At 40.1% G+C, this 27,922-nt stretch overlaps 1 protein-coding gene and 1 long non-coding RNA gene across 3 annotated transcripts in view; one reads left to right on the top strand and one right to left on the bottom strand.

The window, feature by feature from the left end:
* Nucleotides 1–27,710, top strand: part of LOC311078283 — a 56,186-nt gene extending 28,476 nt beyond the window's left edge. Inside the window, exons 2-4 of one of the 2 annotated variants that reach the window (XR_014605111.1) lie at nucleotides 26,187–26,273; nucleotides 26,390–26,485; nucleotides 26,578–27,710. This is a non-coding gene — a long non-coding RNA (uncharacterized lncRNA). Of the gene's footprint in view, nucleotides 1–26,186; nucleotides 26,486–26,577 lie in introns of both variants that reach the window. The other variant, XR_014605112.1, reaches the window with a different exon arrangement.
* On the bottom strand, nucleotides 1,431–12,849 carry LOC311069405 (uncharacterized protein; the record flags this gene model as incomplete). Its single annotated transcript, XM_084092534.1, has 8 exons — nucleotides 1,431–2,227; nucleotides 2,326–2,369; nucleotides 2,589–2,684; nucleotides 7,152–7,283; nucleotides 7,779–8,105; nucleotides 8,202–8,302; nucleotides 11,883–12,132; nucleotides 12,585–12,849. The coding sequence occupies 8 exons, from the start codon at nucleotides 12,847–12,849 to the stop codon at nucleotides 1,916–1,918; spliced, it is 1,527 nt and encodes a 508-aa protein (XP_083948660.1). The 3' UTR covers nucleotides 1,431–1,915.
* Nucleotides 27,711–27,922: the final 212 nt, after the last annotated feature.

The following is a 27,922-nucleotide window of genomic DNA, read 5'->3' as shown; positions in this document are numbered from 1 at the left end:
TGCGCTCATAATGTAAAGACGCCGGCGCGACCACAACATTGCCCAACATCAAATGGCAAACGTAATGCAAGCGGAACGAAACTGCTCGTTATTGTGTGGTTGGCGGACCGTTGTTTATCAGTTTGGACCAGTGCAGCGCGAGCCGATCTTGATCATGCGACACTGTTACTACACAGCGCTAATAAGAGATCCAGTAAAGAAAGCATTTGAATTCGCCACAGAAGTAATAACATCACTGCGAGATCTAGTGAGAAACATTCACATTTCTCCGTTATTAACGGATCAAACAGCGCTGACATGGAAACCAGGAAGAATCATTGTGCCATGAATGAACTATCCAGTGTCCACAGATCAGCAACATTCACCATGGATTTACTGTAGTAACACTAACTGCAACCATGGAAGTTTGGCAGGAACAGTAGGCATAATGCCTTCAAGTAACATTACGTCAGTTTTATTTTGACATTATGAATACAATTGCTGCCCTCAAATGTTAATATGAACTAAAATAAACCTTTGTTTATAACTACTACAATATTACATTTCATTTTTTTCCAAGGAGCTGTTTAGTTTTGTATACTCCTAAGAAGAGTCATTTATAGCTCTAGAATTGCTCAAAGTAAAAAAATATCATACTTTATGATGTTAGTTTTAATATAAAAAAGAATAAAAAAAAATAAATCAAGGAAAATTTCTCTGGCATTTCTTTCTTTTTGCTGTATCAAAAATGTATCGAACCGAACCGAACCGAACCGTGACACAAGTGTATCGTATCGAACCGAAACGTGAATTTTGTGAACCGTTACACCCCTAATATACAGTATATATATCGTAGTATATATATATATATATATATATATATATATATATATATACATATATATATATATATTTATATACATATATACATATATATATATATATATATACATATATACATATATATATATATATATATACATATATACACATATATATATATATATATATACATATATACATATATATATATATATATATATATATATATATATATATACATATATACATATATGTTACCGTCAAAGTGTGTAATCCGGCATTCTATAGAATGCCTAGGTAATGTATAGAATTAGGTAATGTATTTTTTGCAAAAAACATCAGAAATTCTATACATTGCCTAGGCATTCTATACAATACCGGGATTTCACACTTTGACGGTAACATATATATATATATATATATATATATATACTACGTTATTTCTACAAAAGCTGATTGTGGAGACATTTTAATCATCCAAGATAAAAAAAATTAAAAAATTGTGATCATCCCCCACGTTGTTCTTTTAACCTTTGTTTTTCCGTTTTTGTGCTCCACTATTGTACTTTCTTTCGGACATCAGTGATGTAAATTAAAATGATTGTCATGATTTGACCAGCAGTTTTTTTTGTTCGCGCTTAAGTAAATTTAAAATTGTCTGGCCAATCCTATAGGCTGCAACCGCAATCCTGTGCGTTAATCCGAGAGTTAATCTGAGAGTCACTGGTGGCTTTCTCAACTGTAGTGTAAATGCAGTGCAAACAGAGGGGCTTGTGGGTAACTGGGCAGTGTGTAACGCTTTAACCAGAGGGGCCAGATAGCTTGCCTGAATGGTAGTAGCCAAGTGTAAGACTAGACTCACATATCTGATATTCCACAGTGTTATTTATTATCAGCATCGTCAATCCCACGCACACATGGGCAGTTTGCAAAACACTCCACTAACAGCTGCGTTACTGAATAGAAATAAAACCGGATAAGAGCAACATACATATAAAACAGGCTTTACACGCATACATGTGATGTTCACAGCTCGCGCTCCTCATCCCGACTGCCCACTCATCAGTGAGGGAGTAACAGAGTGTGTTCCGCCTTAAAGGAACAGTACCTAATTCTACTTGTTACAAGTGGCATAAACAGTGTTAGAAGAATCAGAGGGGTTTGTGGGTAATTGGACAGAGGCATAAAAAGTGTCAGATGAATCAGAGGGGTTTGTGGGTAATTGGGCAGAGGCATAAACAGTGTCAGAAGAACCAGAGGGGTTTGTGGGTAATTGGGCAGTGGCATAAACAGTGTTAGAAGAACCAGAGGGGTTTGTGGGTAATTGGGCAGTGGCATAAACAGTGTTAGGAGAATCAGAGGGGTTTGTGGGTAATTGTTTGTGAGTGTCTTTAATCTCCTCATAATCACAACCAGTATGAGAAACCTGAGGAGAGACAGAGAAATTATTTAAAGCTCTGAATATCATTAGGATGGAAGGCATTAGACATTTAATTAAACATTTTATACAGTAACTGGACTCACAACTTCATGTTTCCCTGGTCCAGTCTGAGACGACGAATCACCACCTGCCAAAAACAAGCGTCCTTTAATTAATGACATTACTATATATCACAGTTCAACAATTGTGCCTTGTATAAATGTTTGCACGCATCATCAAATATCTCTTTTACTCATGTCTCGTTGCAGCCTATAGGTGGCGACGGAAAGTGGGAATCAATAAATCTATGAAATCTCAGTATAAATAAAGAGTTTCTGCTTCTAAAGAAGTGAAGAATGAGTTTTACCTTGAGACTGATACTTCTTACAGAGAAACAGGAATAAGAGTCCAGCGATGATCAGAACCAGAAGAACCAGAACCAGAGGAACGATCAGAGAAGAGCCTGAAAACACAGGAGAAATAATCAGAGAATATGATCAAATATCAGATCAGATAATTGACGTCTGGAGTAGGATTGACCAGATCATGATACTGGATTTCAGGGTTACCACGTCTGTGTAGCGACTGGGCTATTTGAATCATTCACTCGTTTGGCCTGAATTAACAAATTCAGACTCTCTGTGTTTTCTAAGCACATTCCTTCCCAAAACGTTCTTTGCTAAGCTTACTAAAGCTTGTAAGCTCCTGACCCCCCCACAATTACAAATCATACGCCGGCTCCAGAGAGACTGGAGCAAATGGACTTTTACGACACTAATTGCACCTCAGAGACACTCCAGAACCTGAAACTAACATTCCTCTCTGCACCAAAGAGATAACAAAACTTTCTCCTGCTACGTGACATCACACCCCCACACACACACAAACATCCTTTGTGTTTAACTTAGAACTTAGAGATATTCTTTTTGATATATGTACAATTCCATTATGCATGTTGATTAGTGCTGCTTTGATCATATAGTCATGATCTTCGAGTGTTTGGCTCTGAAATGTATTTTTGAAGAATGTTCTCCCAGTAGAATCGCATACCGTAACCCGATCTCATTGGCAGGTCATAAAGTTTGACCACCAAGCTTCAGCCAGCTCCTCTGCAAGATGAGATAACGGGGAGCCCAACATTCCGACGCACACACATACACAAACTTTGAATATTAAACTTAGAATATAAGCATGTCATATGTATCTCCTATACTCCTGTTTACCAGACAGGTTATATTCACTTCGTTTATGACGTTTATTTGAAGGAACGAACCTTAAAATGCTTGTAATATGCATCTTATGTAATTTTGCATTCCTATGTAGTGTATTCCTATCTTCATATGATGTGTGTGATATCGTTGAAATTCTCTCAATCTAACGGAGTTGAATTTCGATAACCAACTGCAGTAATTTGTATCATTGCGACACATTTCATATGTCGTGAGCAAATCTTCTTAATTTCATCTCCTCATGGCTCATTCGAGTGGGCGTTGTCTGACAAGACAAAGAAAAATCTTCCCGCCCGAGATGCTCTAAGATGATTGGTCTGCGTACGCAAAGTAGGCGTACATTAAGTCTTTCCATAAGAAGACCGAGCTAGAGTTCTTCCGAGAGCACTTTTACGAACCCTCTTCGTCAGCGAGAAGATCCATATGGCTCCCTTTTTGGGAGCGTTCTCCGTTTTTCTTTTTCTTTAAGTCTTTTCTTTATTTTCGTCTTCGGACTCTCCCTACGTTCAGCGAAGCAAACGTAGCCGGCAACTTCAACTTTAAAGAGACTTGAACATCCTGCGGCCGCGCTCACCGAAGCAAGCCCTGCTTTCTTAAAGAAACACACGCACGCTGCTCTTAACGATGCACGCACGACTCTGCGTTCTTCAGCAACAAAGAGAACCATTTTGCAAGATAAGTTTATTGAACTTTTAATGTAATCTGATTTCTTGTTGTCTCTCAAAGGTTACCTGGGGCCTCATGTATCAATCTTGCGTACGCACAAAAACTTTGCGTACGCCAGCTTTCACGCTCACGGTCGTATGTACTAACAGTGAAATTAATGCGAGAATGTGCGTTCCTCCACGCCAATTTCATGTCTGGCGTACGTACATTTCTCATTGTTTTTGTCTGTTGGCGACTTTTACAGGCAATGAAGTGAAGTTGCAAACATTACACAACGAATGGTTCTACAAGTCTATCGCACCACCACCTGTGGGAAGCATTGCTATTAATTTGCAATTTAAAAAATAAATGACATATATTGTCACACGAGCCTTATGGAAATATTCTATCAATTATGCAATTAAGTAAGAACATATAAAAGCATATGCAAATTGATACAACCCTTAGTCTATGGCAATGACACCTTTGGTTTAATGTCCACCTTTATATCAGACCATTTCTTTTTAAGGTCATTTAGGGTAGACTGTGTACAGTTGAGACACCTTAAATAACTTAACTTAAATAAGCAAGCACAAGTTGTGATTTTTGCTGTGCACGTGCGTATTAGTGTCCTCTTTGATCGTGGGAAATTTGAACAACGGACGCATCTCCGATCCGAAGAAATCGGAATTTTTTTTTTTTTTCTAAGATATGACGTTCACTTCACCATGCACTCTCCACAATGAATAGCTTATTATCCTTATGTGACTGTTAAACGTAACTGGTCTCACCACAAACGTTATTCTGTGCCCTAAAAACTGGCATATTTCATGGTATTGTGTCATGCAAGGTAATTGCAAAATCTAGAGAAATGTGCGAGGTGGCCAGCGGGGGATAGTTGAGACACATACTGTACCCCCGATAGAGTTCTATTAGGAAACACACTGTTTAGTTGTTCAGCGTTATGATAACAGGTTAAACGTCGTAATAAGCCAGCATAGGACGCAAATGAAAATAAAATTTGATATTTGTGATATTTAAACTGTGTAGCCTATTATTAATAAATATTGTTACATATCTTGTTCCTGCTTTATACATTTTAACCAGTGCTAATTTAAATAAAATGAATGAATATAAATGGATGAATAAACAAAAATGTGTCTATTTTTGTGTGAAAAATCAAATCTCAACTGTACTCAGTCTACTCTACAGTGCGACTTTCAGATCCCACCGCATTGACAGCATCAGCCAAACTCTCCCACTCATATTTTTTCCTTTTGTTATTAATTCCGGAGGACAAAGTTCCAAATTTTTTTTTTTTTTTCGTTTCTACCTCCGATAGTAGCACCTCCAATTCACTTTCTGTAAAGTTTTGTTTCTTGCCGCCATTTTCTTACTGCTTTCTTTTGCCAAAGTGGACTCATTACCATATTTAAATTAATTTAATTAAGGGAGGAGACTGGGTGGGGCGTTGTGCTCGTGCATGTGTGCTCAATTTTACGTTAACTGGGATGTACAAAGAGAATATGCGTGGGATCCTTCGTACGCAGAGATTCATACATCTGGGGTTTTTTGTGCGTACGCACATTTACAGCTTTGTCCGTACGCAATGTTTTAGAATGAATTCAACGCAAGTCTTTGTACATGAGGCCCCTGGTCTGTGATTTTGCCTAACTGTGATCTTTTCTTTGATCGTACATGTTAGTTTCACTTTCTCTCATCTCTCCCATTTTCCGGTCTCATCTCCCTCATTGTCCGATCTCTCTCTCTCTCCCTCATTTTCGTTATTCGTTTAGTCTTGTATTTTGTTTACGTGTTCTGTATATACATACATATTTACTCTGTGTGAATCGTAGTTATGTATTCATTAGTTCAATTATTAAATTCCATATATTCCTGATTGTCTCAATGCTAATTTTACGAAGTCAATGATTTGTTGATCTTAAGCTACAAAGCTGATTTGTTACTTTTAAGTAACCTAATTTGATAAGAACAGGAGAGTTGTTTTCATGGCCAGAAAATAGCTTTCTTTGAATTATAAGAAAGAGATAATTTTTGTTGAGAAATTGTTAAGTTAATCTTACGGCCGTTTTGCTGGACAAACAACCGTTTGATGATTACATTAATTTCCATTAAGGGTTATCTCATAATCGATCTGAAATAGGATTATTGATATATGAATGATGAATTATAATTCGTTGTGATTGATTATTCATATATACAAATCGATCTATTTTCAACTTCGAATAAATTAATGTAACTGTAATATGCAAAATATTAATCATATTAATGATTAATTATTAAAATTCCCTATAGATCATTTGAGCTAATGTTAAATGTACTACTAATGCCAGTGCGGTTACATCTGTGTTACAAAAAAAGCCCAATGGCCAGTCAGAAATAGCCCAGAAAGTATCCCAATGACCATATCCCAAAAATCAAAACACAAAATATACAATTCCCATACCTAAAACACATATTTTACAGTCAGTGCTAGGCAAATTGAAAACCATATCGTAGTGATTATAAACACATCTCAAAGATTCCCTACCAGTGGTCTTCCTTCACAAAACTTAAAAGGGTACCTATTATGCAAAGTTCACTTTTATAAGGTGTTGAACACAGATGTGTGTCCACGGTGTGTGTAAACAAACATGGTGAAAATCCACTCACTCATTTTTTTTAAATAATCCCCATAAATCATAAACAGCCTCTCCAAACAAGCAGTTATAAGAGTCTACATGAGACTCTCTATAGACTCCCGGCATCTGAGCCTCTGAGGACACCGTGGTTTGCTGTTTTCTTGATAGGCTACAAAGCACAAAAATGCTGATTCGACTCAGTATGCTAACTAGAATGATTGGGTTATTATTCCTTTTTTTATTTTTAAATATTAACTATTTCAAATGTTTTAAATGTAATATTATTATTTATTTTAGAGTTGAAAATATAGCTTATTTTTATGTTTAATAATATATTTCAGCCTCCTCACAAGCTTCACCCACTGATCACATGTTTGTGTTTCAGCACAAGATCACCGGCTGATATGGACACACCTGTGAACGGTGAAGTTTTGACTGATGAGGAAGAAGCAACAGATGATGATGATGATGATGATGATGGACGTGGTGATGTTGGTGATGATGTTGATGATGATGGTGATGAAGATGGTGGTGTTTTTTCTGGAACTTTTGTATATAAAACAATAAAACAATGAATTTCTAAAAGGATGTTTTTTTCACACACAGAACTTGACATTTCTTTTCTCATGATACGTGTTACTGATGTCATTCACACACTCATTACCCAGAATTCATGTTTGCTGACACACAGACACAGAATCGTGAGCTGTTAGTTTGAGTTTCCAGAACTGAAGCCTGTGGTTTCACACTGAATAATACAGTCTAGCAGAGTTACTGATGAGCTCTGTTAAACTGCAGTTAACTGTAGTAAAAGTGTGGTAAAAGGACTCATTGTTCTACACAAAGCTGCACTTTTACCTTCATAAACTACAAACATATAAACTGTAATTTGTTTTTATACTTCCTCTTTTTAACTGTTTGTGGTTTTACTTTGTTAAACAGAAAGAACATCCAACATTAATAATGAACCTGTGGTTAAACCTGCTTAAACAGAACCAGTTGCAAACATGACACATGACACACACTGATCTGCATCTGTACCTGTAACATTGATCAGGACTCGTGTGATGAAGATCTTGTGTCCTTGATCAGACTGAACTCCACACCAGTATTCTGAATCTTCTTCAGTCACATGACTGATGCTTCCCATCAGGAGCTGCTGTTCTCTGCCATCATACAGCCGGATCTTTCCCTCATCCCTCCATCTTCTGCTCTCCTTCACAGACGTCTCTTTAGCACAGAGATCAGCTCCAGATCTCCAGCACAGAAACTTCACATCACGAATGTGGGATTGTGGGTATTTGCAGCTGATGTTCACAGATCCTCCTGCAGAAGCTGATAGACTGATGCTCTTCACACAACAATCCTCTGTTTAAGATCCAGATAAAGTGCAGCAATGTTACAATCACCAGATATATTCATGGATTCTGTCAAATAATGCATAAATGACTGAAAGCAGCTCACCCTTCTTAATGTCCAGATTAAACTCAGAGAAGAAACTGTAATCTTCAGAAACTTTGACTATAATCGTATAGTTGTCATATTTATTCAATGACAAACACAAACTTTAGTGAGACATAAACACAATAGGAGATAAAGAAAGTCAGTATATTTGCCCTAGTTACTGATTATCTGGCATCTTCTAGGGGTTAAATCCGAACCACAGTATTTATATCTGTCACATGTCTGTCCTGTCTTGTTCTGCACTTGGGTGTCTGTTATGTTGAGCCATGTGCTTGTGTTATTGTTAGCCCCGCCCTACTTGTTATCTGATTATTGTTTGAGTTCTCCCACCTGTTCCCCCTGATTAGTTTCCCTTTATTAGTTCCCTCTTGTTTGCAGTCTGGGTGGATCGTTGTCTCTGTTTCCCCCATGTTATGTTCTTGAGTTTTTGGCCTGTCTTGTTTTCCCCCACGAGGGAGTTTTTTGTTCTGTTCTTGTTTATTATTTTTTAAATAAATTCCTTTCCTGCAAGTGAATCCTCGCTTTCCTTGACTACCATGACAGAACGATCCACCGCAATGAGGATTCAGCAGAAGGATTCCTGCCCTCACCTTAGGCGCATCATGAGGGTCAGCAACTTGGTTTCTCTCCGACAGCAGGGGACCAGGGTGAAGGATTTCGCCCTGAGATTCAGCGCGGCAGCAGAGGGACTCGGGCTTGGGGATATAGTCCTTAAGGACTTATTTAATGTTTGTTTGGACGATCCCTTGCCTCGATGGGAGATGAAGGGGCTGGAGATTTTAGACTTTCCGAGGTTCACTAAGTATCTCCACTATCGTGCTCGGTGGGATACATCGGACCCGCCTGCAGCCCCGCTGCCCAGCCCAGAGAATGCATCGCCGCTGCCCAGCCCAGAGAATGCATCGCCGCTGCCCAGCCCAGAGAATGCATCGCCGCTGCCCAGCCCAGAGAATGCATCGCCGCTGCCCAGCCCAGAGAATGCATCGCCGCTGCCCAGCCCAGAGAATGCATCGCCGCTGCCCAGCCCAGAGAATGCATCGCCGCTGCCTAGCCCAGAGCTCCATCCACCATTAATTCCGTCCAGACCAGAACCTGCACCTCACCATCGAAGACGGCGGAGGAGGAGGAAGACCTCCGGCCTCCCCAATGTCCCGGAGGATTCCGTTGCGGAGGAGCCAGAGACTGTTCACGTCACGTCTGCCCAGCCAGAGACTGTTCACGTCACGTCTGCCCAGCCAGAGACTGTTCACGTCACGTCTGCCCAGCCAGAGACTGTTCACGTCACGTCTGCCCAGCCAGAGACTGTTCACGTCACGTCTGCCCAGCCAGAGACTGTTCACGTCACGTCTGCCCAGCCAGAGACTGTTCACGTCACGTCTGCCCAGCCAGAGACTGTTCACGTCTCGTCTGCCCAGCCAGAGACTGTTCACGTCACGTCTGCCCAGCCAGAGACTGTTCACGTCACGTCTGTCCAGTCGGAGCCTGGTCACGTCACGCCTGCCGAGCCTGTGTCTTCGGACAAGATGGCCGCTACCGAGAGTGTTCCCGTCACGTCTGCCGAGCCTGTGTCTTCGGACAAGATGGCCGCCGCTGAACCTGTTCACGTCAAGCCTGCCGAGCCTGTGTCTTCGGACAAGATGGCCGCCGCCGAGAGTGTTCCCGTTACGTCTGCCGAGCCTGTGTCTTCGGACAAGATGGCCGCCGCCGAACCTGTTCACGTCACGCCTGCCGAGCCTGTGCCTTCGTACAAGATGGTCACCGTAGAGCCAGTGTCTGTTCCTGAGTCGGAGCCCGTGTCTGTTCCTGAGTCTGAGCCCTCAGTGACCGCGACACTGGCCATTATGGCCACAGCCATGTGGTGTGTGTGGGCTACACACACACTTGAGCCGGTGGTGTCTGTTCCTGAGCCGGTGGTGTCTGTTCCTGAGCCGGTGATGTCTGTTCCTGTTCCTGAGCCGGAGCCTGTGTCTGTTCCTGAGCCGGAGCCTGTGTCTGTTCCTGAGCCGGAGCCTGTGTCTGTTCCAGTGTCTGTTCCAGTGTCTGTTCCAGTGTCTGTTCCAGTGTCTGTTCCAGTGTCTGTTCCAGTGTCTGTTCCAGTGTCTGTTCCTGTGTCTGTTCCTGTGCCTGTGTCTGTTCCTGTGCCTGTTCTTGTGTCTGTTCCTGTGCCTGTTCTTGTGCCTGTTCCTGTGTCTATGTCTGTTCCTGGGCCGGTGGTGTCTGAGTCTGAGCCGGTGGGACTAGTTCCAGTGCCTGAGCCGGTGGTGCCAGTTCCAGGGCCTGAGCCGGTGGTGCCAGTTCCAGGGCCTGAGCCGGTGGTGCCAGTCCCAGTGCCTGAGCCGGTGGTGTTTGTTCCAGTTCCTGCGCCCTGGCCGCCCGAGGGGTCTTCTCCGCCCTGGCCGCCCGAGGGAAAGTCTCCGCCCTGGCCGCCCGAGGGAAAGTCTCCGCCCTGGCCGCCCGAGGGAAAGTCTCCGCCCTGGCCGCCCGAAGGAGAGTCTCCGACCTGGCCGCCCGAGGGAAAGTCTCCGCCCTGGCCGCCCGAGGGAAAGTCTCCGCCCTGGCCGCCCGAAGTAGAGTCTCCGACCTGGCCGCCCGAGGGAAAGTCTCCGCCCTGGCCGCCCGAGGGAAAGTCTCCGCCCTGGCCGCCCGAAGGAGAGTCTCCGCCCTGGCCGCCCGAGGGAAAGTCTCCGCCCTGGCCGCCCGAGGGAAAGTCTCCGCCCTGGCCGCCCGAGGGAAAGTCTCCGCCCTGGCCGCCCGAGGGAAAGTCTCCGCCCTGGCCGCCCGAGGGAAAGTCTCCGCCCTGGCCGCCCGAGGGAAAGTCTCCGCCCTGGCCGCCCGATGGACAATCTGCTCCACCCTGGTCGCCCGATGGACAGTTTGTTTCTCCCGTCCCGCCCTGGTTTGTTCCTCCAGTCCCGCCCTGGCCTGTCCCTCCCGTCCCGCCCTGGTCTGTTCCTCCAGTCCCGCCCTGGTCTGTTCCTCCAGTCCCGCCCTGGCCTGTCCCTCCCGTCCCGCCCTGGTCTGTCCCCCCCGTTCTAGTGGAGTGTCTGGAAGCCACTCCTTAAGGAGGGGGTTATGTCACATGTCTGTCCTGTCTTGTTCTGCACTTGGGTGTCTGTTATGTTGAGCCATGTGCTTGTGTTATTGTTAGCCCCGCCCTACTTGTTATCTGATTATTGTTTGAGTTCTCCCACCTGTTCCCCCTGATTAGTTTCCCTTTATTAGTTCCCTCTTGTTTGCAGTCTGGGTGGATCGTTGTCTCTGTTTCCCCCATGTTATGTTCTTGAGTTTTTGGCCTGTCTTGTTTTCCCCCACGAGGGAGTTTTTTGTTCTGTTCTTGTTTATTATTTTTTAAATAAATTCCTTTCCTGCAAGTGAATCCTCGCTTTCCTTGACTACCATGACAATATCAGTATCAGTATCTAATGACAAACATATATAAGTTATAAGTTATAAGTTAAACATGTGAATGTTAATTATAACATTCAGCTACTTCAGTGTAGAATCTATTTCTATAGTTAAATCAACTACACACTGGTAAGTTATTACAGTCAGTGTTGAGTATCGTGATGTTGAGGAGATCATCATGAGTTTGAGGGTCTCAGTTACTCACCTGTTAAAACCTCCAGATTCACTTCAGTGTGGGGATCTTTTTTTGCATATATATCAGTTCCACAGTAGTACGTGTCAGAATCCTCTTCTCTCAGATCTCTGATGGTCACAGTGAAGACTGATGAACTTCTGTCGTCATACAGAGAGAATCTTCCAGACTGAACCCATTTATCTTTAATATCAGTCTTGATTTGGTCTGTGCACTTTGACCACTGTCCTTTACAAAAATACTTTTTATTGTCTGTATATTCTTCATCATATTTGCATGTGATCGTGACTCCTCCTCCTGAATATCCTGTCACATTCATGGAGCTCACGACACCTACAACAAACCAGCATTAAATACAAAATGAATATATTCATAAGACAGAACAGAAATTAACTTTCAAATATCTCATTAAATCTATTTTTCATGATTTACTCTGAGTTCAGATTCTTACCAGGAATCATCAGCAGAGTGAAAGTCCAGATGATCTTCATTCTTCTCTCTTATTAAATGATCTTCTCTGTTGTTAGTCGATTCAGTTCTTCTGAAGCTCTCGATGTGTGTTCAGAAGAGTTTTGAGTGTTTCTTTCCTGGTTACGTTTACCTGAAGAGCGTGAACAGAGACGCCCACTTCCCCTGAGAGAGAGAGAGAGAGAGAGAGAGAGAGAGATAGAGAGAGAGAGAGAGAGAGAGAGAGAGAGAGAGAGAAACCAGGAAGTGAAACTAATGCTTCACACATGGTTAATGAACACACAGAGGCAGAACACTAGGTCATGGCAGCACATCACCCCAATCCTCACTCAGCTTCACTGGCTCCGGGTCAAATTCCGCATCACCTACAAAATCCTCCTCTTCGCCTATAAATCTCTCCATGCCAATGCTTCCCAGTACTGGACCTTCTCCATCCCTACATCCCCTCACAGAATCTGCGGTCCATTGACAAGGATGCAGTCTCTGGATGCTCTCTGTCCCCCACACCAGACTACAGACTTTTGGGGACAGAGCATTCAGCGCCGCAGCCCCCACCCTCTGGAACTCCATCCCCTCAGACATCCGGAATGCCCTCTCTCTGGACACTTCCAAAAAACTTATAAAAACCACCTCTTTACAAAGGCATTTAACCTTGAATGACTTTTCTCTGCAGTTGTGTGTAAAGCGTCCTTGGGTCCCGTGAAAGGCTCTATATAAATATAAGTTATTATTATTATTATTATTATTATTATTAACAGAAAGTGCAGAGAAAACTATTTATACTCATATTTTATTCTTATTTAAAAAATATCTATTTTACAGATATTTTAACAGAATGATTCTATTATTATTTCAAAGCTTTAGTTTTAAGGGATAGTTCACCCAAAAATTATTCTTGATTTACTCACCCTGAAGTCATCCTAGGTGTATAAGAAATTCTTCTTTCAGACGAATACAATCAGAGTTATATTAAAAAATGTCCTGGCTCTTCCAAGCTTTATAATGGGAGTCAATGAGTATATTTTTTTGGAAGTCTATCAAAGCGTTTATTAACCTGAGCCGTTTTGAGCACTTTTATAATGGATGGATGCACTTTGATGGACTTCCAAAAAAATATACCCATTGACTCCCATTATAAAGCTTGGAAGAGCCAGGACATTTTTTAATATAACTACAATTGAATTCTTCTGAAATATGTGAAGAAGAAAGAAGAATATCATACCTAGGATGGCTTCAGGATGAGTAAATCATGGGCTACTTTTAATTTTTGGGTGAACTATCCCTTTAGTTTTACATTTTCCAGAACTGTAATATTGAATGTTTTTAACTGACTTAAATTAAGTGTATCTTCACTGCATCATATTCAGTTTAAAGATACTGATAGTGAAAGCAGTAAACCTCTTCCGGGGCCGGTTCTAGGCAAACGTCTGTCTTGCAATCAGAATTTAGGAACAGATAGTGTTGATCTGTTTTTATGATTTGTGCATTGATTAAAAGCAATCTGAGTTGGTTTCAGTGTTAAAGGTGTTAATTTGCATGGTATAACTCTGCCCCACCTTGTGGGTATATAAGGAAGTACGCTGGCAACATGCAGATATGTTTTTGCTTTGGAGCCAAGTGTTTCACTTCACTCCACAAGCCATCCTGAGATCATCGACTTATCTCTACTCTTTGAGACGAGTTTTCCTCTCACAAAAGAGCTTGCGCGTGGCACGTCTTTAGATGTCTAAAGATGTCTTGCCCGTGCACTTGCGGTCGACTGGTTTCGGATTCTAGGCACAATCGCTGTCTTGCGTGTTTGGGCATTGATCACGCTAAGGCAGCGTTTGTGGATGATTCATGTTCCCATTGACCAAGAACAGATCCAAATTTTCTTTTGTACCACAATCATAAAAGCCTTAAATCAGTCAAAATAAGCTAGACATCCAGTTGGCCTGGTTAGATGCAGGGGTGTATAGTGTATTGCATTGTATTGTATTTGTTTGTGTCATATGTCTGATGTTTTGTCATGAAGTGCCTTGCGACTGCGCCGCAAACCCAATTGCCCCACGGGGACAATAAAGTTGTCTACTACTACTACTATTGCGGGAACATGACCATCGCAACGCTCCGGTCGAGACTCAATGACCTCGTCAGAGGGAGAGTCCCCTCATCCACACCCCGATCTACTGCCTCCACGAGAGGTGGTACTTCGGCTGGTGGCCAGGGTGACCTGAGGGTGACGGTGTGGAACAAAGCGCCGACGTTTCCTCCTCGGCTCACACCCCCCTCTCCAGCGTTGCACAGTTCTTTGGAGCCTGGCTAGAGCTTCCCACCCTGTCCCGCTGGACGAAACTAGTCACACTGTCACATTGTCACCTGTCACATTGCGAAACTAGTGTCACGAGTTATAACATTTCAGTGAACTTACAAAAATCATAGTACTAATTAGCTAGATTAATATTAGTAATCATGGTTAACATATACTAATAGTATGAATATAGTATAACATACACATAAAATATACACCTTTTAATAAATAAAATGAACATAAAAGAATAATTGATTGAATAAACACATCAACTTCATTTGCTTTGATACAAACATAAATGAATTAATGTCATGATGTCAGAATTCAATAAAAAAAAAGTATACAGGAATACTTCACAAGTATATTCACATATATATATATTAGGGCTTGCATAGACTAGTCGAGTAGTCGATAGATCGACTACTTCAACCACTCGTCGACGCTGTCGGAAACAATCGACTACTCGAGCGTCCATTAACCATAAATGAATTAAAAATGGCGAACGTCACCAACAGACACCACACGTCAGATGTGTGGAAGTATTTCATCAAGGATGACAAAAATATTGTAATTGGCCAACTCTGCAAGAGGCCGTTCACATATTGTGTCTAAAAACGTGTGGAAAGCGCAGCCGTGCCGCTGTCTCCTACAAGCGCTTGCGCTCCCATGCCGTCTGTCGTTGCTATGCAACTATGAACTGCGCTCTCTATGATGACGACGAAGTATCAGCAAAGGATTAATTGATTTCTAGCCCTTGCATTAGCTTTACTACTAGATATATTTCTGGAGATGAGAAGGAAAAACCCGCCTGGAAAAACTAGCGCACCACGTTGCTTCCATTATGAGCGCGCTCACCGCGGCCGCGCGCCTACATTTGAAATAACGACCTTGAGCGCAAAAAAGACGCGATATGAACGGCCCCTAGAAGCAGACGTCTGAAATGAAAGGCAAGAACGGCTATTTATTTGGCTTTAGACTGTTACATGAAAATTTAAAAATGAAATGTCATAATTATAATGTTTTGAGTTTACTTATGTAATTGTTGCATTAGGCTATGAATTAATAAATGTTTATTAATAAGATCTAGCTATTTCATCTCTTTTTATTCAGTAGCATGAACCACGAGTAGTCGAGTAACTCGAGTATTGTTTTGATAAGAAATCGACTAGCAGAAATCAGTAGTCGTGCAACCCCTAAACGATACACGTATTCGTATTGAACCGTTCGGTACGAGGCTTTCGGTTCGGTGTTCGGTACGCATTTTCAAACCGAACGGTTCGTTGGACCATTTTTCCTGCCGACCAAAATTTCGTTATTTCAAATGTAGGTGCATTGCGCGTGGCAAGTGCGCTCATAATGTAAAGATGCCGGCGCGACCACAACATTGCCCGACATCAAATGGCAAACGTAATGCAAGCGGAACGAAACTGCTCGTTATTGTGTGGTTGGCGGACCGTTGTTTATCAGTTTGGACCAGTGCAGCGCGAGCCGATCTTGATCATGCGACACTGTTACTACACAGCGCTAATAAGAGATCCAGTAAAGAAAGCATTTGAATTCGCCACAGAAGTAATAACATCACTGCGAGATCTAGTGAGAAACATTCACATTTCTCCGTTATTAACGGATCAAACAGCGCGTGGAAACCAGGAAGAATCATTGTGCCATGAATGAACTATCCAGTGTCCACAGATCAGCAACATTCACCATGGATTTACTGTAGTAACACTAACTGCAACCATGGAAGTTTGGCAGGAATAGTAGGCATAATGCCTTCAAGTAACATTACGTCGGTTTTATTTTGACATTATGAATACAATTGCTGCCCTCAAATGTTAATATGAACTAAAATAAACCTTTGTTTATAACTACTACAATATTACATTTCATTTTTTTCCAATGAGCTGTTTTGTTTTATATACTCCTAAGAAGAGTCATTTATAGCTCTAGAATTGCTCAAAGTAAAAAAATCTCATACTTTATGATGTTAGTTTTAATATAAAAAAGAATAAAAAAAAATAAATCAAGGAAAATTTCTCTGCCATTTCTTTCTTTTTGCTGTATCAAAAATGTATCGAACCGAACCGAACCGAACCGTGACACAAGTGTATCGTATCGAACCGAAACGTGAATTTTGTGAACCGTTACACCCCTAATATACAGTATATATATCGTAGTATATATATATATATATATATATATATATATATATATATATATATATGTTACCGGCAAAGTGTGTAATCCGGCATTCTATAGAATGCCTAGGTAATGTATAGAATTAGGTAATGTATTTTTTGCAAAAAACATCAGAAATTCTATACATTGCCTAGGCATTCTATACAATACCGGGATTTCACACTTTGACGGTAACATATATATATATACAGTACCAGTCAAAAGTTTGGAAACAGTACTATTTTTAATGTTTTTGAAAGAAGTCTCTTATGCTCATTATTTGGGGTGGGGTGAATTACGCTGAGGAGTGAAGCACGCTGAAGCACGTTGGTGAACCTGGAGAAGCAAACTGATCTAAAATCGTCATTTATTGATGTTTAACTGGATCAAACATGCCGCCCAAGAGAATAGATCCACAAGTGGAAGTAAATCATGAGTTGGAAGAAATCAAGAGATCGCTACATTTTATGTCTAAAGACATCTTCACCCTGACGCAGCAGCAAGCTAAGATAGTGACGCTGTTGGATGAAGTGAAGAATCTAAAAGTACTTCTTTCGGAGAAGGACGAGGTCATAAATGGGCTAGAGAGAAGAATTGATGACCTAGAACAGTATACGCGAGTAGACAAAGTAATCATTAATGGATTGGAAACAAAGCACCGAAGTTACGCCCGAGTAGCTGCAGCTGGCACCGGGCGCGCTATGGAGGGGGAAAACGCACCGGAAGAGGAGCTACAAACACTGGAGCAACAAGCAGTGGCGGTTCTAGGATTTTTCTGTAACAGGGGCCATTAAGGGGCCACATGTTACATTCAGGGGCCAAATACAGGGTACATTCAAGCACACAAAATAATTTATTCAGTACGGTGCAAATACATTTCGGCAGTCATTCCTTTTTCAAACGCTCTAATAAAAAATTATGAGCCAGTAAAGTTCTTAATGATTTTTTTCATTTATTTATACTGTGCATAAAGGACACAATGCACTTCTTTCTGAATTCCACCTTTTAAGTTTCATAATCATGTCGTCGCTTATAAACAGTAAATTATTGTTAATTGTTTGGGGGTGGAATTGCATCTGTGATCGTTGTGAAGAATTCTCCGGTTGCTCTTCTCGTCGACGATTGATGGGTGGGAATCTCTAGGCACCTCACGATTCGATTCGATTACGATTCAGAGGGTAACAACTTCTTTTTGTTTCTTTTTTTTTTTACTACTTGGTACTTTTAAAGCAAAGTATTTATGATGACCCATAACAAACTTACTTCCAATACTTCCTATATTAATTTTATTAATAAAACAAATGGAAGTGCTTTGGAAGGTTACATTTGCCAGCATTTGTCCCAACATTGCAAAGAACCAACAGGAAAATAAATGTGTGCCTGTACTAGCAGCGTACTTGTAGTAAATTAATACAAACTTCAGCATATTCTGAATCTCTAGCATTTAATAATAGACTTCTAACCAACATCCTCTTGTTATTTCCAATGAGCAATATAATCCTTCAGACAAAAAAAAAACATTTTGCTGTAGCAAATTCACAAACAGCTTTCGTTCAAAAATATAGAATTATGTAGGCCTACCAGCTGCTCTCATATAATGCTTGTGGACTTATGCATATTCTGAATAATTAGTAACATACAAAGCCGCTCTTATTCACAACTAAAGAATAAAGAGTTATGACTTGAAATGTTTGCTGAATACTACAATCAAAAACAGCTTATACAAAAAAAGTGAATGAACATCTGCAGAGAGCACAGTCAAAATGTAACTTTTTGTGACTGGCATTGCACATATTGCAGGGCAGTGTAACGTACGTATAACATATCGGTTTACAGCATGTTGATGTGAAAACTAAACAATACAGAAAGCAGCTCTCATACAAAAAATACTAAATAGGTAACAATGAAATTGCCAATTTTCCATACGTTAGCTTTTAACGAAGAGGGTGCCGTTCGAATTTGGTGCTCAGCCATCATGCGTCTGTTATGTGCACGCCACTGACTGTCCGCGCACTGCACGTCCGCTTTAGAGTTCCGCCTTTTGCGTTCCGTCAATATTACGTTATTAGGGAAAAAATATATAGGCTATATTTTTTTAGAAAATAGATTTTTGACATTTGTGAATCGATTCAGAATCGTCCACGTCTACATCGCGATGCATCTAAGAATCGATTTTTTCTCCCACCCCTAGGAACGGGGGCCAATCAGGGGCCAATCAAATTTCAGCAGGGGCCAGGGCCCCTGTGGCCCCGCCTCTAGAACCGCCCCTGGCAACAAGTGGAAACTTTTCTTGCAACAAAGGACATCACCATTGACACGAAGGATATATCGGCTTGTCACCTGCTTCCCAGTAAGCAAAAGCCTGCCAACCCGGCGATAGTAGTTCGCTTTGCGAACAGAAAGCGCAAGGATGACCTACTGCGACAGGCACGCAAGCTAAGGGGAAGCGGCGTGTACATTAACGAACACCTTACCAGAAAGAACGCAGATATTGCGAGGCAAGCGAGGAGTTTGTGGAAACAAAAGAAGATACAGGCGACATGGACCAGGAATGGTCGTGTTCTTGTCCGTACAAATGGGATGCCAGAAGAATCAAAGGTGATCACGGTAAGGGAAACAAAAGATCTGGAACAGTTCAAGTAACTCTAATTGCAAACTGCATGAGATACCTATTCAATACCGTCGATCAGACCACTTTTCAGGATAAGAAGATTACAATTTTCTTTGCAAAAATGGGTGATGAACTTTATGAAGATTTACTTTTTTTGTTGTTAATGGACATGAGGACTATCGTATGGACTTGTAGAGTATTTAGTTTAGTTTATGTTTGTTTTTGTTACATTAGTCTATTTTTTAAAAATGGCAGTATGTAATATTGATGATGACAATATATTACATCTAGGTGTCGAGATAGATGATACAAATTATAGCAAGTATGACATTGAAAGAGATATTGATCCGGACAAATATTTGTGTAGTCAGCCAAATTGTCACTATTATAGGGAAGAACAGTTTAAGAGAGGAGTGAATATGAAACATGTTTTTTCTGTAATACATTTAAATAGTAGAAGTTTGTGGAGTAACTTTTCAAAAATCAAAGACTTTTTGAACCTGCTTCCAAAATTTAGTGTTGTAGCTGTCTCTGAAACATGGTTGGACGAAGACAAATTAGCAGATGTAGAATTAGAGGGATATCAAATGTTTGTAATGAATAGAAAAGATAAGAGAGGTGGTGGAGTCGCTCTTTATGTGGACTCAAGTCTGCAATGCAATATAATGGCTAGTATGTCAACCACTATTGAAAATATATTGGAATGTGTTACTGTTGAGATTCATATGGAAAAACAAAAGAATATAATTGTTTGTTGTATATATAGAACACCTGGATCATCATTGGATATTTTTAATGAGTTTGTAGGAAACATGCTCAATTCAAATGGAAATAAGACAAATATTGTCTGTGGTGACTTTAATGCTGACCTGCTTAATCCAGGTGGACATAAGAAGACCACAGAATTTATTAATGCCTTTTATAATAGTACATTATTCCCAGTGATAGCAAAGCCAACAAGAATAACAACAGTATCAGCAACATTAATTGATAATATATTTACAAATGACATTGGTAAAATTGATGGAGGTATTTTAATGACCGATATTAGTGACCACCTGCCTGTTTTTGCATGTTTTCAAAATGTGTCTAAACCACCATTAGGTCCAACTATATATTCAAGAACAGTGAGACATAGAACACCTAAAGCAATTGAAACACTGCAAATGGAATTAAATAAGTGTAACTGGGATGAGATTTATAGCTATGAAAATCCAAATGAAGCCTATGGTATTTTTTTAGAGAGATTACTAGAAATCTATAACAAATGCTGCCCATTCAAAACGATAACATATAAATGTAATATGCAGAAACCGTGGTTTACTAAAGGAATTATAAAGTCCTGCAAGAAGAAAAATTTACTATACAGGAAATTTATACATTCCAGAACACAAGATGCTGAAAGCAAATATAAAACATATAAGAATAAACTAGTTAAAGGTAGGGTAGGTAGGAATTGTCTAAAAAACTTATTTTCCAAATTTGTTTAAACTTTATTTATATATCAATACATAATTAAAATGTAAGTACTCTGAAAAAGAAAGTATAAAAATCGAGTGTCTGTAAACCTCTCACGACTGTTTTAAAGACAGCTCATTATTTCCATTCACTCCACCCCCTCCCTTCTGGGCTCCTTCCAAAGCCACGCCCCCAAAACACATGAACGCGCGACTCCGACCGCTGAGCTGGAAGACGCATTATTTACCTGAGACGAGTGGAGAGGAAGGAGTGCAGTGCATGCAGTGACATCATGTCAGAATCACATGTAATAAAAAAAAATCTAACTTTATCATTATGAATATAAACAAATAAGATGGCTTTTAGTACTCACTATCAAGCTGGCATATTGATATTGGTAAAGTTTAAAATATTATTTTTTTGATTCGCTAACAAGCTAAAAACAGGTTTCATTGATACACGTTTTTCCATTACCATCATTTACACTGTGATGAAGATGAATTTCGTGTAAGATTCATAACATATATGGTGTTCTGCATGTAAGAGTTTCCATGATGAAAGCATTGTTGACTCTGATGAGGACTAACGTTACACTCCAGAGACAAGTACCGCATCGTCAGCTCGAGGACAGGTCCGGGGTCGAGGGCGAAGCAGAGGAGGTCGTGCAAGAGGCCGTGCAACTAGGGTCCGAGGATATTGACACGCGTTTTATTCAAAGACTTTTTGTTCATTACCTTTTCTAGTACTGTCTTCCTTTTTTGCCTTGTTTGCCTTCGCTAACTGCATATGCCGGTAATGTGAATTTTTGATTGCTCTTTCTCTGCCATTGTTTTGCTATTCCTAGGTTCCGTGCCTCTTGAATTCCTCAAATCAAACGGGTGCGCGCGCATATGGGCAGATCCTGTGTGGCAAAAGGGTGGTTGCCATGGTTGCAAGAGAGTGACAGTCGCCTAAGCCAATCCTTTGTTTCGTCCCGAATGGAAATAATGAGCTGTGTTTAATGCAGATTAAACGGTCTAGAGTCACTCGATTTTTATACTCTTTTTTTCAGAGTACTTACATTTTAATTATGTATTGATATATATAGAAAGTTTAAACAAATTTGGAAAAAAAGTTTTAAAAAAATTCTTACCTACCCTACCTTTAATATAATAAGAAACAGTAAGAAAGATTATTACACAAAATTATTGACACAACATAGAAAAACATTCAGGGAACATGGAAGGTACTTAATGATTTAATACATAAAAAACATAGCAATACGGATAGTGTGCTATTATTGTTATGGGCAAAATGCAAGGGCCGATTTTTTTTTTGTCCCAGTCCAGCCCTGATTATGTGTCTACCACCGCAGACATTTGTCCTTTATCCTGTTGTTTGTGGATTTTACAGTGAGGCATATTTCTTTGTGCAGACATGGATATTGTTCTTTCATATGGTTTTACATGCCATTTTGTATAGGCTACATTTATAAACACTATGCGGACAGGCTAAGTGATGATAGGGCTATGATGTTTGTCCGTATCTACAGGGTAAATTAAGAAACAGGAAAGTAAAGTAATAAGTAGTGAAGTTACTTTTCAAATGCAGTAACTAGTAAAGTAATCTCATTACAATTTACAGAAGTAACTAGTAACTAGTAACTAATTACTTTTTTTTTGAGTAACTACCCCAACACTGTTTATAGAATAGGAGCATAGCAAAAGTGGCATGATACATTAGGCTACATAATTTCCCAACAATTTGATTGGTTCTTTATATGCAAACGCTTCTTTTACTAGGTAAAAGCAAATCAAATTCTCATGTTTTCTCTAAATCACTAGTTCTGTCTGGACCCACACATCTGTCTAGTTTCATTTCCTCTGTGTGTTATATTTGGACACACACTCAGTCACAAGTTTTTTCAGTAAAAGGGTTTGGAAACCTTTAGCATTCAAAAGCATATGAATGTTAATCCTGCAAGAAATATAAATGTTAGTTATGATTAATTTAAAAATCCATCACGTGAGTTACATTACATTTGGTTAACTTTTTCACACCTGGGCTAGGCTTGCTTTTATGATTTTTTTTATAACAAAGTAAAATACTATTTTTATACAAAAGTGAACTGAATAAGCCTCAGGCTGAAGGGAATATAAACTCACGTCTGTACAGTAAAGTGCGCAGCTCAAACAAACCTTACAGATGTGCTTCCATTCTGGAATACAGAAAAATAGGATGCAGGAGAAGAAAATTTAACACTCTTACTTTAGCAATAAAAACAAAACAAAAAATGAAACACAAATGCGATGTTTATCTAAAGTAATTTTTACCTATAAGTATGGTTGAATTGGATAATTGACGGACTGCAGCAAAGACATTGGTTAATAAAGTGAGATGAAATACATAAAGTATGTACTATTTAATAATTGCAGGTTTGTGTAATATTCTGAGTTTGCATTTCACAGTTTTTATTCATTTAGAGGAATACTGAATCTGTTTTTGTGCCAGTGAAATGAGTAAATGCTCATATTTAGTCTAGAATTACAATAACCATCATGTTCACACACAGCGCACACAACGCCTCTGCACTTACTCACATTTTCCCTCAACATGAGGGCAGGACAGCTGTCAGTCAATAAATGGGGAAACAAAGTAACTTGCATTACTTATTTGAAAAAAGTAACTCAGATACTTTGTAATGTATAACTTATTATCTTAATGTAATGAACTTATTCTCAAAATGTGAAAAGTTCATGGTGCAGAGCTCAGACAGAGAAAGGCTAAAAACAGCTCTCCGTTATCGAGATGGCCCTTATTCTGTACTACTATCTGTTGTGGTTGTCTTTGTTTTACTTTAATTAGCATTAAGACACATACACACAGGAGTTATCATTGAGGTTGTTTTACTAGTCTACATACACCAGCGGGTGATACCAACTTGTTGCGTCCTAAGACGTTATTTTTTATTTATTTGTAATCATTATGTGCTTTGTGGTGTTTTCTTTTGTTTCTTCCATGTCTACTGCCACCATGCTCATGCTGGTGATTGGGATCACCTGTTGCTGATTTGTTGCCCATTAACCTCAGCTCCACTGATTGGCTGCAGCCTGGAGAATGTCAGCATATAAAGCCAGCACCATCCCACAACAAGGAGAGAGAGAGGGTTGCAGATGCTAACTTGCCACATGGACTTCTTTTCCCTTGTTCCAGATAGCTTCATCCTGTTATGTTGTTGAAATCTGTTAACCATTGGTGCAATTGTAGATATAGTTGAAGACTTATGGTTTTGTTAAGAATTTAAGATTTTCTTTTAAGGAAACCTGTAGGGAGGTGGGTGCCATTTTTGTTTGAATTTGCTTTTCTCCTGGTTATGGGTAGCTAGGGAGAAAGGGAACTTTATTTGTTATTTATTTACTTTTTGTTTTGATGTTTAGGTAAGGTATGGTTAAAACTGAGTTAGAAACCTTTTTGTTTGTTTTGTTGGCCTTTGCCCCCCTCCTGAAGTTTGTTTCCTTTTATCCTTTTTCTTTTGATTCAATAAATACTTTTTCTAAGCTCACTAGTTTTGGATGTGTGTTACTGGGACTAGAGACAAGAAGTACCTGTGCTCTCTCTCTCCAAAACTTTGTTACTGCTATGCATAGTTCCCCTAGACTTAAAAAAAGGCTAGCTTGTAACAAGTCTTGACACAACCCTGGCCAACTTGTTTCCCCAGATAGGTTACCACAGCTTTACCTATCTCACATTTGGCAAGATTCAAGGTTAGAGAGGCAGCCGCCAGGCGACTGAATACTAACTCCAAAGTTTTGACGTGATCTTCCCAGGTTTTTGAATAGATGACTAAGTCGTCTAAGTATGCATCACAATTTGGCACTCCTGTCAAAACCACCTGCATAAGGCGCTGGAAGGTGGCAGGAGCATTTCTCATGCCGAAAGCCAAAACCTCATATTGCAGGAAGTGTTCGGGGGTGACAAATGCAGAGATCTCAGATGCCCTTGAAGTTAGGGGGACTTGCCAATAACCCTTTAACAGGTCTAATTTTGTGACATACCTAGCAGAGCCTACCCTGTCAACACAGTCTTTCAGTCTAGGCAGAGGGAAAGAGTCAGGTTTCGTTAAGGAGTTAACCTTACGATAGTCGGTACAGAAACAATAAGAGCCGTCGGATTTGGGCACTAACAAACAGGGCGAACTCCATGGACTTTGACTATGCACTGCTATTCTATGCTGCAGCATGTACTCCACCTCAGATCTCATTATGTCACGCTTGTTAGGGTTTACTCTATTAGGATGTTGCTTAACTGGAAGAGATTCACACACATCAATGTCATGTTTTAACATGGTTGTTCTACCAGGCACGTCAGAAAAGATTGAAGGATAGTCCTGAACCATTCGAATAATCTGCCGTTCTACGAGCGTTCGAGTTAGTGCCTGAGGCATACCGTCAAAAATTTAGGTCACATTTGAAAACAGCCAAACAGACGTATGTTGAGTTCGCAAGGGAGAAGAAAACCCTTTTCGAGAAATGGTGTCTTTCCAGTGGGATCATGACTCTTGATCAGCTTCAGGAGCTGCTCTTGCTGGAGGACTTCAAAAGTTCTATTCCAGAGAATGTTGTTATCCATTTAAATGAGCAGAAAGTTGCAGAAGAATCTCATTTCACTTTTGCTTTCTTTGCTGCTGCAAATGTGTTTGACAAACACACTGTCACAGCGGCCAAAAAAGACAAAAGATATAATACGAGTTAAGAGCCCAACTAATGGAAACACTATTCACTGTTATGGTGACTTCAAATGAACCAGAGTTAAACCTCTGTTAATTCTCAATAAAAACTTCTGTACACGTCTGCCAGAAATAAAGTCAGTCTGGTTAGTAATAAGTGAAGCTGGTAATGCTGTTTGTGGAGTTGTTTAATTCTCCTCTGCTGAGATCTTCATAGATTTAATGTCTTCTTTTATTTCAGTTGATTTCATCTAAGGCTGTGGCTGAAGTCAGTTGTAGTTCTTGTGTTTCTGCTCGTCGGGTGGGTCGATCTGGGCCGACACAATGTTGCTATGTGGGTACCATAGCTCAGGGAGTGAAGGGCCTGAAGCACCTCCTCAGAGAGGGAGGGGCCACTACTCAAGCTCTACCTGCAACGTCTGTTTGCATGGAAGCCTCAGTAGGATGACTCTCAAAGGAGAAGGAGGCCTGATACATGCTAGAGTACAGATCAACACTGCCAAACTGTATATATGGAGGCCTCAGCAGGATGACTCTCGAAGTAGAGGAGGCCTGACACACTTCTCATTCATTCACAATTGTGTATATTTGCCATGAATTTTCTGTTTGCTTGCTGTTTAAATGTATACATCCCAATTTCTCTCTAATCATCACTGTATGTGTTTATGTATTTTCAGATTTCTCTTTGATCAACATTATTTCTTTGTGTTCGACTCTGCTTCTGATTGGAGGATTTGCTGTGACTGAGTGTTTATTAAGATAAGGTGATGATGTCCTTCATACACGCACACAAATGTTTATCTAAATGAGAACATATCATTGACTGCTGTTTAATATGATGCTGATTATAACTACAGACTAACCCGGTTTTTCTTCAAAGGGACGTGTTGTCAGATGCATCTCACTGTTGTTCATCGCTGATGTTGTAATGTGATCGAAGGCATGAGTTCATCATCAAACGACACACAGTGAAGCAGTGAGTCTGGGTCTTCATTCACTGAAGTTCTGGTGTGGTTTTGTCTGTAAGTTTAACTCTGCACATCATGTTTTTCTCTTGTTTAATCTCAGATCGCACATTCTTGAGCAAATCCAAATGAGTCCTCTGCACACTTACCCATAATCCCCTCTGATCTACACCTGCCACTATACACTACTGCACACTTACCCATAATCCCCTCTGATGGCATCACACGTACCGTTTCCAGAAGCATGAAGACCCTGCAGACACCTTCAGAAAGATGGAGGTTTCCTCTGACTCCACCGCTGTCAGTTACTGCAGACTGAATCCACTCGCTGACAGCAGAGATCACAGATCATCACATGACCAGTTCAGCTCCACCTTTGACAAACAAAGAATTGTTCTTCAAACCACACATTCAATTACTTGGCCATCAATAATTGGATAAGCAGCTTATTTTAATCTTCATTTTAATCTTCAAAGCAACAGTCTTTGAATTTCTTTGCCATAACGTGTTTGTTTTTCCTTTTTTGAAAGTTTTTTTTAATGCAAAATTGCTTTTTTGTGATACTTACTCAGGAAACCCACAGTTAGACACATGAGACTGAACAGAGAGAGACAGACGCTGAACATGGTGTGTGGGTGAAGACTAAAGCTGTTCACACTGCCACACTGGTAACGTCTGTGAATGACATTCACAGATGATATTCCATGTTATGGACGGATCAGTTTTCTTGCTGCTAAAAACTAATATTTTAGAGAGAAAAGACTGAATATAAATAGAATCAGTTAATAAATTCTTAATATTAAAGATGAACGAGAAACAGCGAGTGCTCTTTGCCATCATGGCTATTTTTCTGGGTTCCTGAAACCCTGAAGTTGCTGAGCAAAGTTTCTGATGTTATTGTGATTATATTAGTGAGATCATGATCAGACAGCACACAGATCTATATCTTCTATGTGAATATCTCACTAAATTTTTCATGAATGCTGGAGCTGTTATTGTGATGAACATGTCGTTTTCCGTCCAGCTCAAAACCACAGAAAACGATTGGGTTTAAGAGCATTTTTCTGATATTACATACTTTGTATTTAAAAGAAAATAAATAACCAAATCCAATATAATAATGCTGTCTGTTCTTTCAACTAATCATGTAAACGTTCAAAAACAACGGCATGAGGGAACTATTTGTGTCCTGTGTTCTGGCTGACCATCGTGTAATTACAGTAAATCTTGAAACTGGAGTGGAATCTGAAAATAAACAAGATAAAAAAAAAAAAAAAACAGGATGTCCAGAACACAAGAACGTCAGTGCATGATTAATGAATGAATTGTGTATTGACAAATAAACACAACATTATATAAAGGCAAAGACTGTCCCCTTTGTGTGTCTAGGTTTTGGTTTTACTGTCTTTTGTGAAACATGACCACATCTTAGTCTTTCTCTTCTGCAG

This window comes from Abramis brama, assembly GCF_963993115.1.
Source record: "Abramis brama genome assembly, chromosome: 2".
Lineage (NCBI taxonomy): Eukaryota > Metazoa > Chordata > Actinopteri > Cypriniformes > Leuciscidae > Abramis > Abramis brama.
Note: the sequence above shows the minus strand (reverse complement) of the source record. Positions and strands in the feature narration are given on the sequence as shown.